At 46.4% G+C, this 12,967-nt stretch overlaps 1 protein-coding gene across 16 annotated transcripts in view; it reads right to left on the bottom strand.

The window, feature by feature from the left end:
* Positions 1-12,967, bottom strand: part of CACNA1A (calcium voltage-gated channel subunit alpha1 A) — a 314,547-nt gene that overhangs the window by 261,773 nt on the left and 39,807 nt on the right. For all 16 annotated transcript variants that reach the window (XM_033198104.1, XM_033198101.1, XM_033198102.1 and 13 more), the window contains one exon: positions 338-443. In XM_033198104.1, the coding sequence (XP_033053995.1) occupies positions 338-443 (106 nt within the window). The remainder of the gene's footprint in view (positions 1-337; positions 444-12,967) is intronic.

The raw sequence follows: 12,967 nt of genomic DNA, 5'->3' as shown, positions 1-12,967 counted from the left end.
CTAGTGAGACCCCCATCTCTACAAAAAAGATAAAAATAAGAAAATTAGCTGGACATGGTGGTGCCTGTAGTCCCTGTTACTCAGAAGGCTGCAGTGGGAGGATGGCTTGAGCCCAGGAGGTGGAGGCTGCAGTGAGCTATGATTAAACCACTGCACTCCAGCCTGGGTGACAGAGCGAGATGCTGTTTCAAGAAAAAATAAAAAAGAAATTTAGGTTTCCCATGATCTGGCTCTGGGCTCCAGGACTGTGAGCCTCCTGTGTGCCCTGCTCCACTCCCCCAAAAATCAAAGTCCTGCTAAAGCCAAGGAGAAGCCCCCGAGAAAAGACACCACTCACCAGCCGTTCAGACATCGGGGTCTTGTCATCATCAGGCAGATGCTGCTCCAGTGCGAGGACGATGCAATTCGCTATGATGGTGGCTAAAATCATATATTCAAAGGGAGTATTGGGGAATTAAGGAAAAATCTTGTTCAAAGAAAAGAAGGGTGTTTGGAGGGGCACCCACGCCCAGGGACCCCAACAGAAAGATCTCAAGCCCTCCAGATCCTCCCAGCTCATCAGTACAGGTGGAATTATTCGTTCTCTCTGGAGTAGATCCCTGCAGATCGCAAACCCAGAGCAGGTGAATTCTAAAGGGAAATGCGGATATTCACCTTCTATCTCACCAGCAATATTCACTGAACACATATTCATTCAGTACCTGCTGTGTGCCAGATTCTGTTCTGGGCTAGGGACACAGCTGAGAGCAAAGCAGACAAGAGGAGAAGCTTCCTCCTGCTTCCTAGAGGAGGAGCAAACAATTGAGATAACTACATCATGTATACTACGTTATACAGTACACTGCACGTACCATGTTATATAGTACATCATATATTCTATGTTATGTAGTAAGATGGTAAAGGCTATAGACAGTGGAAAGGGTCAGGGCTGCAATTTCAAATATAGTGGCAGAGCCCAGCATGATGGCCAGCACCTGTGGTCCCAGCTACTTGGGAGGCCGAAGTGAGAGAATCGCTTCAGCCAAAGAGGTGGAGGCTGCAGTGAGCGATGACTGTACCGCTGCACAGCAGCCTGGGTGGCAGAAAGAGGCTCTGTCTCAAAAAAAAAAAAAAGATAAATTAAAAATAGATAAATATAGGCCGAGGTGGGTGGATCACTTGAGGTCAGGACTTCAAGACCAGCCTGGCCAACACGGTGAAACCCTGTCACTACCAAAAATACAAAAATTAGCCAGGCGTGGTGGCACACACCTGTAGTCCCAGCTACTTGGGAGGCTGGGGCAGGAGAATTGCTTGAACATGGGAGGTGGAGGTTGCAGTGAGCCGAGATTAAGCCACTGCAGTCCAGCCTGGGCAACAGAGCAAGACTCCATCTCAAAACTAAATAAAATAATAAATAAACAAACAAATAAATAAATAAAACATTGTGATCAGATTTGACACCTAACGCATGAGCCACAGAAGAAAAACTAGATACACTGGGCTTCATAAAAATTTAAACCTTTTGTGCATCAGAGGACATTATCAAGAAAGTTAAAAGACAAGTAACAGAATGGGAGAAGCTATTTGCAAATCATGTATCTGATAAGGGTCTAGTACCAGGAATATATAAAGAACATTTACAACAACAAGATAACCCAACTGAAAAATGGACAGGAGGCTGGAATAGATATTTCTCCAAAGAAGACAGTCAAATGGCCAATAAGTACATGAGGGTATTAGTGATCAGGGAAGTGCAAATCAAACCCCAATGGGATACAGCTTCACACCCACAAGGATAGCTAAAATTAAAAACAAACAGAAAACAAGTGTTGGTGAAGATGTGAAGAAATTGAAACCCTCGTGCTGGTGGGAATATAAAATGGTGTAGCTGGCCAGGTGCGGTGGCTCACGCCTGTAATCCCAGCACTATGGGAGGCTGAGGTAGGAGGATTACTTGAGCACAGGTGCCTGAGACCAGCCTAGGCAATAAAGTGAGACTCTATCTCTACAAAAAATATAAAACATTAGCCGGGCACGGTGGCGCAGGCCTGTAGTGCCAGCTACTTGGGAGGCTGAGGAGAGAGGATTGCTTGAGCCCCAGGAGGTTGAGGCTGCAGTGAACCGTGACTGCACCACTGCACTCCAGCCTGGGCAATGGGAGTGAGACCCTGTCTCAAAACAAAAACAAAAACAAAAACAACAACAACAACAAAACAACACCGGTGCAACTTCCATAGAAAACCATTTGTTGATTCCTCAAAACGTTAAACACAGAGTTACCACGTGACACAGTAACTCCACTCCAAGGTGTAAACAGGAAAGGATCGTAAGACAGGTACTCCAACAAACACTCATACACAAATGTTCACAGCAGCGCTATTCACAATAGCCAAAAGATGGAAACAACCTAAATGTCATCAATGGATGAATGGATAAACAGATGTGGTCTACCCATAGAAGTGAATAGTATTCAGCCAGAAAAAGGAATGAAGTAGGCCGGGCATGGTGGCTCATGCCTGTAATCCCAGTACTTTGGGACGCCAAGGCAGGCAGATCACCTGAGGTTGGGAGTTCAAGACCAGCCTGACCAAAATGGGGAAACCCCGTCTCTACTGAAAAAAATACAAAATTAGCTGAATGTGGTGGCGCATGCCTGTAATCCCAGCTACTCAGGAGGCTGAGGCAGGAGGATCGCTTGAACCCGGGAGGTGGAGGTTGTGGTGAGCCGAGATTGTGCCATTGCATTCCAGCCTGGCCAACAAAAGCAAAACTCTGTCTCAAAGAAAAAAAAGAAAGAAAGAAAGAAAAAAAAGGAATGAAATACTTGATACGTTAGAACAGGAATGAACCTCGAAAACATTACGCCAAGCGAAAGAAGCAGATATAAAATACCCCATATTGTATGATTCCATGTATATAAATGTCCCAAATAGGCAAATCCAGAGACAGACAGCAGATTTGTTGTTCCTGGGGAATGGGAAGGGAAATGGGAGTGACTGCTTAATGTTTTTGAACTAGATGAAGGTGATAGGTACACAACATTGTGAATGTACTAAACGCCTCTCCCTCCCCTCTTCTTTTTTATTTTTATTTTTTTAAAGAAACATGATTTTGCTCCATCACCCAGGCTGGGGTGCAGTGGCATGATCACAGCTCACTGCAGCCTTGAATTCCTAGGCTCAAACAATCCTCCTGCCTCAGCCTCCTGAGTAGCTGGGACTATAGGTGCACGCCACCGTGAGTACCTAATTTTTTTTTTTTTTTTAAGAGACGGAGTCTTACTTTGTTGCCCAGGGTGGTCTTGAACTCCTGGGCAACCTTCGTTCCTCAGCCTCCCAAAGTGCTGGGATTACAGCCATGAGCCACTGTGCCCAGCTCTAAATGCCACTTTAAAATGGTTAATTGTGTTATATTAATTTTACCTCAATTAAAAAAAATTACAGTGATCAGGGCAGACCTCTGAGAATCTGCTCTTCCAAGACCCGAGGCAGGGGAGGGGTCGTCCATGTCCAGATCTCTATGTGCCCCATTTGCATTCTCTCCAGTTTGCACAGGTAAACTCCTCCCTGCATCCTGGGAACTGTCATCTGGGTCGAGGAGGCCTCCCTCCCAAGTGTCCCACCAGAGGATCTGCAGGGCAGGTAGGGAGAGTCTATCTTGTTCATTTCATATTAGCTCCTGACCTGCTGATCAGCCGGTGAATGGGAATATCCGCTGTCCCCCTGCCACACCCCTCAGAAGTGCGCCACTCCAACAAGCGTATGGATCTGGCAATCTCTGAGAAGGAGCGTAGGCATTGGAGAAGTGGCTGCTTGAGTGAAAAAGCCATAGGGTGTTGGTTACTCTGGAGCACCTCAGCACTTGGTGGGGCTGTCTGGGCACTGCAGTACGTTCAACAGTATCCCTGGCCTCTGTGGGCTAGATGCCAGTAGCATCCCCTCCTGTCCAGTGATGACAACCTCAAGTGGTCTCTAAACATTGCTGAGTGTCCCCTGGGGGCACTGAAATCCCGTGTTCTGTAGAGGGATCAATTAGTGCGTCTTGCGGAACTTGACCATGTTAAACCTCTCCCCTCCTCCTAGCTCTATCCTTTGGAAAATTAATTGGTTTCAGTCTCCTCTTCTGCCCTGGAGTTAGGTTTGGCATTTTGGAAGCACCATAAAACCATCCCTTCCAGGCAGGAGGGAGAGTGGAACCCACTTTCCAGGTGGGAAAACGGAGTGTGAAACAGAAACCCCCTCAGTAAAACTCTCGGAAAGCCAGGAAAACCAGGCTTCCTTTTGTCACCAGCTTCAGCTTTTGCCTCCAGCTGAAAGCAGCTGAAGGCGAGCTCCACGCACACTCTGAAAAGCAAAATCTGAGACTCAGGGCAATTTGGGGAGCCAACAAAAGCTGGCCTTGCCGACGATCATCTCTGATTGGCTTTCTGCCTCCGAGCTGACAGGCATTAGGAGCCCAGAGAACAAAGCTGGGCTGTGTTGCACAAATACTCCACTCTGCCTCACCCTGCAGCCCGGAAAATAAGAGACAATATTTGTACACAGAGCAGCAACGCCAAGCCCTTCCCTGGTCTCCTCTCACTATGATTTGAAGCTGACTTCGCTTCCTCTCCCTGCCAACTCAGTCTCCTTACACGCACTTCTACCATCCCACTCCTCCGGTTCCCTGGCCTCCTGCCCCTCAATGGCAGGGATGTGACTTCCTTTGGATCGGCTCCGGCACTGAAGGTTCCAGGAAGAGTCCCAGAAGGCCGCCATGCAGCATGCAGCACTTTCATGGGCTGCAATATCAGGGTTTCAACCAGCCAGTGTCACCTGGATTTCAGACCCAGGGCTCTCTGGGTATGGCAATGAAACCTGAGCACACAGGCAAAAAGAAAGAGGTTCTTATCTCCCACCTTGCTTCATTTTCTTACTTCTTGTAAAACACAGATACTCACACTGCTTCTCCAACATCATCCCCTCTCCCTCTGCTCACCCACACACCAGCAAGTGTCCACAGATATGCCCCAGATGGACATCTGCAAAAAAGACTTTAGACCCTTGCTACTCAAAGTGTGGTCCCAGAACCAGCACCTGTTAGGAATGCAGCCTCAGGCCCCGTATCCACCTGCTGAGTCAGAATCTGCATTTAAAAAGATCACCAGGGGATTTGTGCGCACCGGGAAGTTTAGGAAGTGCTAAGTGCCTCTATTTCAGGGGTAGAAGGAGGAGCTCAGGTAATTGCGGTTTTGAGTCATCCAGAAAGAGGTGGGGGTTCCTCTTTCTCCTCCAAGCTTTCTCCTCCACATTCTGACCCCAGGGGGAGAACTGAAGAGCCCTGGGTACCAGCCTTCTGCTCCCACTTGGGTAAAGAGACTGAGAAGAAACCCAAGATTTTGAAGAAATAAGAGCAATGTTGGAATGAGACAAAAGCAGAAAAGAAAATTTCAGCCTAACGCATGTGGAAGTACTCAAAGCCTTCCCATGGATCCCATCTCACTCAAAAGCAAAAACAAAGTCCTCCCAGCACCAGCAAGGTGCATGACCTGCTCCCATTACCTCCCTCCCCTCATCTCCTCTATTGTCTCCCTTAGTCACTCAGCGCCAGCAACATCGGCCTCCTCTTTATTCCCCAAACTCCCCAGGCACATTTCTACCCAGGGACCTTTGCACCTGCTGCTCATTCTCCTGGTATAGTCTTTCCCCAGACATCCACATGACTCCCTCCCTCACTTCCTTTAGGCCTTTAGTCAAAGGTCATATCCATCAACCCCCTTTGCCTGCTTATTTTTTTCTTTCTTTATTTCCCGTCCCCAGACAAGCATCTGCTATTTTTTTCCTTCTTTATCTTGTTCCCTGTCTCTCCCACGAGACTGCACGCTCTATGCACGTGGGGACTTTTTGTCTACTTTGTTCATTGCTTCATTCTCTGTGCCCAGGAGAGCATTCAGGAGAATGCTCTGTGCCCAGGAGAGTAGATGTTCAAAAAAAACACCGATGGAAGGGCCTGGTGCGGTGGCTCACACCTGTAATCCCAGTACTTTGGGAGGCCAAGGCGGGTGGACCACCCGGAGGTCAGGAGTTTGAGACCAGCGTGGCCAACATGGTGAAACCCCATCTCTACTAAAAATACAAAAATTAGCTGGGCATAGTGGCAGATGCTACTATGAGATTACAAATCTCAGCTACTCGGGAGGCTGAGCCAGGAGAATCACTTGAACCTGGGAAGCGGAGTTTGCAGTGAGCCGAGATCACGCCACTGCACTCCAGCCTGGAAAACAGAACGAGACTCCGTCTCAAAAACAAAGCAAAACAAAACAAAAATCACCAGTGGAGGAAATGAAGGAAGGGAGTATGGGTCGTCCTGCCTGTAAACCCTGACCTCATCTCAAGCCAAGTCTCCATGAGCATGTTAAGGACACAGTGAAACCCCCTGAAATATGCAATGAGGTACTTGGTGCCCAGATGAAAGAAAGATGAGCTGCTGAGTTCTTGGTGTGGTAAGAGATGCCTCGCCCTAGGCAGAAGTCAAAGGTTGCACTGGGTAGTCGAGCTGGGGGGGTGGCGAGGCTTTCTCAGCCCGACCTCAAGTCATGCCTGATCCTCCCGATTTAGAAAGCCTGAGTTCTAACTCACAGCTGCGGTGAGCAATGCTTCTGTTAGCTGAGCTGAGCCTTTCTGCTTCCTGATTGGCTCAGAGAGAAAGCACCTGTGTCAGCGGGATCCAGAAAAATCAGCTATCCTAGGAGGCCAAAGGGGGGCAGGGGCTGAAAGAAGAGAAGCATCCCTGATGGAAGGAAAAGCTGGCCCCGGAAATGGCTCTCGGAAGTCAGGATAGCAGACAGCCCTGCAGGCAAGTGAGGAGATACAGAGCTCGATACACAATGGAATTGATCGGGACCTGCAGAGGCCCGGGAGAGAGGCTGATGTGACCCTGGAAAAGACCAAGAAATTTTGCGTAGGGAAGAAGGAGGGCTTGCATCTGTGAACAGGACCTTGCTCTTGGGATTCAGGACATCAAGGAAAATTCTCAAAGTGGGCATGGCTGATGGCTCCCATCCCTTAGCAAGACATTGCAGTGTCCAAGTAATCCTTGCAGCCCTCTGTGGTACACTTCACCCTCATCTCATTTCAAACCTCCTGTGGTTGGTGTGAAAATCAAATCAGGTTTGTCAACTCTTTGTGACTTGTCTCCACTATGGGGGCTGCTGATGGGTGGGTTGTAAGAAAACAGATACTTGTAGCAGTCAACCAGGTCACTGAGCTTGTGGGAAGAATCCAAACAGACCTTATTTTCATGTTAGTTCCATGCTCATCACAATCACCAGGAAAAGAGCAGGAGGTACCGGGACCCTAGATATATGGGTTTAAGACATATTCCCTGGCCACTAAACACATGCCCCAATTTCACTCTGTAATATGATCAACTATTATGGGGTCATTAACAAGCACAGCAACCATAATTACAGCTGCCTTGTTTCCAAGTGCTTCTTTGGGCAGATACCGTGGTAAGCATCTTGTTTCAGTTAATTCCTTGCAACAAGGTGGGTTCTGTGGCAAGCCCCACTTTCCACATAAGAAAACCCAGGCTCAGAGAGATTAAACAAATTGCTCAAGGTCACATAGGAGGTACTGGCAGAATTTGGGCTCACACCCAGGTATGCCCAACTCCATAGTCTATGCCTTTTTTTTTTTTTCAGGGTCTTGCTCTATTGCCCAGGGTGAAATGCAGTGGCATGATCACAACTCACTGTGGCCTTGATCTCCCAGGCTCAAGCGATCCACCCACTTCAGCCTCCTGAGTAGCTGGGACTACAGGTGTATGCCAACACATCTAGCTAATTTTTAACATTTTTGTAGAGATGAGGGTCTCATCATGTTGCCCAGGCTGGTCTTGAACTCCTGGGCTCAAGCGATCCTCTCACCTCGGCCTTTCAAAGTGCTGAGATTACAGGTATGAGCCACTGTGTCCAGCCCACAGTCTATGCTTTTAAGCTGGTGGTCCCCAGAGACTACTCAGGAGCTATCTGGTTAGAAGATGAATGATTTTGCCTTTATTTAAAAAAATAGAATGCAAGTGCACTTGGGGCCCTAACCATACGGATTAGACCAAATAGGTTACACCTCACCCAAGTCCCAATCAACTGCCACAAGTTAGTCAAGGCCAACCATTGCATGCTAGTCCACACCCTCATAAGCCCAACTCAAGTAGGAATTATTAATGACTATTTCAACTTCCAATAATCCAAACAGTCTCCAGTTCCCAGACGTGGGCTTCAAACTCTTCAACACACAGTTCTAACCAAAACGAAGCCTGGGAAAGATCTCTCCTCTCGCTGATCAGCCCAAGCCTCTTAGCAGGGATGGCGTGCAAGCAAGGGCAACCCTACCGCTGCCCGGGATGTTTTCAGCACCACGGCCAGCGGCAAAGAGGCACAAGTTTAATTTCACTTTCACCCAGGGATGGGAAGCCCCAGGGAGAGAAAACAAACCCAGCAGCAAGTAGTAACACTCTCTGAGACATCTGCAAAGACCTACATTTCACTTACAGGGTATAGGCGAAAAAGATTAATCATGTCATCAGGAGAATCAAATGAAGAGAAAAGTAAAAACTGAGTATCAAATAGGTTTGTGTGTCATTTGTTTTTTCATATTATCCAAGAATGTCCAACACTTTGGTTCTGAAATGAGAAGTCTACTCATGCTAAGTCATGCTTCTGCTTAGAACACTGGCAATATCTGCATTAAAAAGTAGTAGCGTAGAGGAGTTGAAAGGATTTGGGAATCAGATGTGGCTTTGACCTTGGGCAAGGCAGTTTCCTTCTCTGAGCCTCAGTTTCCTCATATATAAAAGGTAGGAAATAGCACCAACCTCATAGGTTGTGTGAGAATGGAATGAGTTGATATATACCGTAATCTAATACAGGGCCCTGCATACAGTCAGTAAATGAGTTGCTCAATAAATGAGTGTTTTATATTGTTTACTTTAGTTCCTGTGATGACTAGAAAATTTACTGTGGGCCAGATGCCTATCATCTCAACCCTTTGGGAGGTCAAGGCAGAGGATCACTTGAGGTCAGGAGTTTGAGGCCAACCTGGGCAACATAGCAAGATCCTGTCTCTACAAAAATACTAAAACTAGCTAGGCATGTTGGCACATGCCTGTAGTCCTAGCTACTTAAGAGACTGAGGCAGGAAGATTGCTTGAACCCAGGAGTTTGAAGCTGCATTGAGCTATGATCAGACCATGGCACTCCAGTCTGGGCAACAGAGCAAGACCCTATCTCTTAAAATAAATAAATAAATACATTTTTTTAAAAAAGAAAACTTAATGTGCTTATAAAAACAGGATACAATTCATCTCATTGTAATCATGCAATAAATGTTCATTATTTTATGACAATTGCTGCTAATAGTAAATAACCTTTCCTATTTTTGCCTTTCTAGATCTTGGTTCCTTTTCTTTTCTTTCTTTTTCTTTTGGTTTCTTTACTTTTCTTTTCTTTTTTTTTTTTCTTTTCGAGACAGAGTCTTGCTCTGCCACCCAGGCTAGAGTGCAATGGTGCGATCTCGGTTGACTGCGGCCTCCACCTCCTGGGTGCAAGCAATTCTCCTGCCTCAGTCTCCCGAGTAGCTGGGATTACAGGTGTGCAGCACCATATCTGGCTGATTTTTTGTAATTTTTGGTAGAGACAGGGTTTCACCATGTTGGCCAGGCTAGTCTTGAACTCCTGACCTCAAGTGATCCACCCACCTTGGCCTCCCAAAGTGCTGGGATTACAGGTGTGAGCCACTGCGCCCAGGCTTAGTTCCTTTTCTTCAAGGAGGGAGGAAAGCGACAACAGCTACCACCATCACAACTGAACAGACCTTCTCTCAAATCTGAAATGTTTCCAAGAATATACTGCAGTGGACGTGTGTGGTCCACTCACTGAATATTAGACTCAAAATACATGTTGCCAAAAAAAAATCTTCATTGGACATTTCATGTAAATGGAATTATACACGATGTTGCCTTTTGTGTCCGGCTTCTTTCACTCAGCATCAACTCTTTTGTTTTGTTTTGTTTTTTGAGATAGGGTCTCACTCTGTTGCCTAGGCTGGAGTGCAGTGGCATGATTATTGGCTCACTGTAGCCTCAGCCTCCTGGACTCAATCAATCCTCTTGCTTCAGTCTCCTGAATAGCTGGGACTACAGGGACATGTCATCACACCTGGCTAGTTTTTTGCAAATTTTTTTGTAGAGATGGGGTTTTGCTATGTTAGCCAGGGTGGTCTTGAATACCTGGACTCAAGCAATCCGCCCACCCCAGCCTCCCAAAGTGCTGGGATTACAGGCGTAAGCCACCGTGCCCGGCCACATCATATTTTTGAGGTTCATCTGTGTTGTAGAAAGGATTGGTATTTCATTCCTTTTTAAGGCAGACTAATGTCTGAGGAAGATATACCACACTTTGCTTATCTGTTCATCCATGGATGGACTTTTGGGCTATCTCATCCTGTTGACTACCTAGAATAGGCAAATCCATAGAGACAGAATGCAGATGGGTGGCTGCCAGAGGTTGGAGGAAGGTGGGGGGGGGAGGGGAGAAGGGGAGAGACTGCTTAATGGGTACAAGGTCTCCTTTAGGAGTGGTGAAAATGTTCTGGAGCTAGACAGAGGTGGTGGTTACATAACAGCTGAAGTGCACTAAACGCCACTGAGCTGTTCACTTTAAAATGGTTAATTTTATGTTATGTGAATTGCTCCTGATTTTTTTTAAAATCCCATTTTGGTTTTGCTTTTTTTTTTCTTTTCTTTCCCTTTGACTCTCTCCTCAGGGTTCCCATCGTGGGCCTTTACTCATTGCACTTTACCCTGGGCGACAGAGTGAGGCTCTGTTTTTTTTTTTTTTTTTTTTTTTTTAATGGAGTCTTGCACCCAACCTGGGTCAGCACCCAGGCTGGAGTGCATGGAGTGCAGTGGCACAATCTTGGCTCACTGCAGCCTCCACTTCCTGGGTTCAAGCTATTCTCGTGCCTCAGCCTCCCTAGTAGCTGGGATTATAGTCACCAAAGACCATACCTGGCTAATTTTTGCATTTTTAGTGGAGTTGGGGTTTCACTATGTTGGCCAGACTGGTCTCGAACTCCTGACCTCAAGTGATCTGCCCACCTCAACCTCCCAAAGTGCTGGGATTACAGGCGTGGGCCACCGTGCCCGGCTGAGACTGTCTTTTAAAATACTGCTGCTGCTGCTACTACTACAACTACTTTCATCAATAATCATCATCATCATCTGACCACACATCCTTGTGCACTTGTGAGAATTTTTCTGCAGAACAAATTCCATGATGTGAAATTGCTGATTTTTTTCCTCTGAGCCCTCAACCACTTAGAGAAGCATGATATGGATGGTTTTCAAGAGTCCCTCCCTCTCCCTTTTAAATTTCCATTTTATATTAATTAATTAATTATTATTTATAGAGATGGGGTCTCGCTATGTTGCCCAGGCTAGTCTCAAACTCCTGGGCTCAAGCGATGCTCCTGCCTCCCCACCTCCCAAAACACTGGGATTACAGGCGTGAGCCACTGCGTCCAGCTAGAGAGAAGATAATGTTTTAATAAAAGCTGAAGGAGGCAAGGGAATGAGCCCTGTTTCTATCTGGGAGAAGAGTAACCCAGGAGGGGAAGCAGCCAGTACAAAGAATGTGTGTAGAAAACAATTTGAAAGACAAACACGAAATTGCTAGCAAAGGTTATCTCTGGGAGGTGGGATGGGGTAAGAGCTTTTCACCTTCTAAATGACACACTACACATTTTAAAAACGTTTTAAAAGCCACACAAAACAATGAGCCCATATTCTTTTCTTAATTAAAACTTTTTTTTTAAAGGGGGATGCCAGGAATGGTGGCTCACACCCGTAATCCCACCTACTGGGGAGGCGGAGGCACAAGGATCACTCAAGTCCAGGAGGTCGAGGCTGCAGCAAGCTGTGATCACTTCACTGCACTCCAGGCTGGGTGACACGGTGAGACCCTATCTTTCAAAATGATAATAATAATCTCACCATACATCCTTGTGCACTTGTGATAATTTTCCTGCAGCATAAATTCCAAGATGTGAAGTTGCTGGGTGTCAGAGGGGATGCACACTGACTTTTTTTTTTTTTGGAGACAGAGTCTCACTCTGTCGCCCAGGCTGGAGTGCCGTGGGGTGATCTCGGCTTACTGCAGCCTCTGCCTCCTGGGTTCAAGTGATTCTCCTGTCTCAGCATCCCGAGTAGTTGGGATTACAGGCACCTGCCACCACACCCTGGTAATTTTTTTATTTTTAGTGAGGATAGGCTTTTACCACATTGGCCAGGCTGGTCTCGAACTCCTGACCTCAGGTGATCCACCCACCTCGGCCTCCCAAAGTGCTGAGATTACAGGCGTGAGCCACCGTACACGGCCCACATTAGATATTTTCTGGAGATTCACAGGGCTATATTTTCCAGTTTTTAAAAAGTGAGATGAGTGTGTGTGTGTGTGTGTCTGTGTGTGTACCTTCCGAAATTAAATCCATAATTTAAATGTATAAATTCCTCTGGGCCAAAAAGTTTAAACATGGAAGAATTAACATGACTCCTGGAAAACACAAATACACAAAAGTAAAATAAAGATCTCTTGATGAAAACAAAGAAAAAAAAAAAAACAGCAACAACAAGCCAAGTTTTAAACAAAAAGTATTCATCAATTTCAGACTCTTGGGTTCTGGGAAGAGAGTGAGGAGTAAGGATGCTTTGGAGTCAGTTTCCAAACAAGAACTGAAGACTTTCTCCCTGTTTCTCTTTTTTTCCAGGTCAGTAAAGTTCTCTAGGGACCTCTGAGTGGTGTGAGGTCTCTGTCTCCTGATTCAATTTTCAACCACTTTCCTTTACATGTTTACTCCACCAAGGGGAAGTCCTTTTCCTCTCTGGCAGTAGTGACATCCCTGTTCAGTGGTCAGTAAAATCCTCCATTTCCCTGGCCTCTCTCTACACA

Source organism: Trachypithecus francoisi, unplaced genomic scaffold (genome assembly GCF_009764315.1).
Source record: "Trachypithecus francoisi isolate TF-2019V2 unplaced genomic scaffold, Tfra_2.0 Lachesis_group5, whole genome shotgun sequence".
Classification (NCBI taxonomy): Eukaryota; Metazoa; Chordata; class Mammalia; order Primates; family Cercopithecidae; genus Trachypithecus; species Trachypithecus francoisi.
The sequence above is the reverse complement of the archived record's forward strand: the minus strand, read 5'-3'. Positions and strand labels throughout refer to the sequence as shown.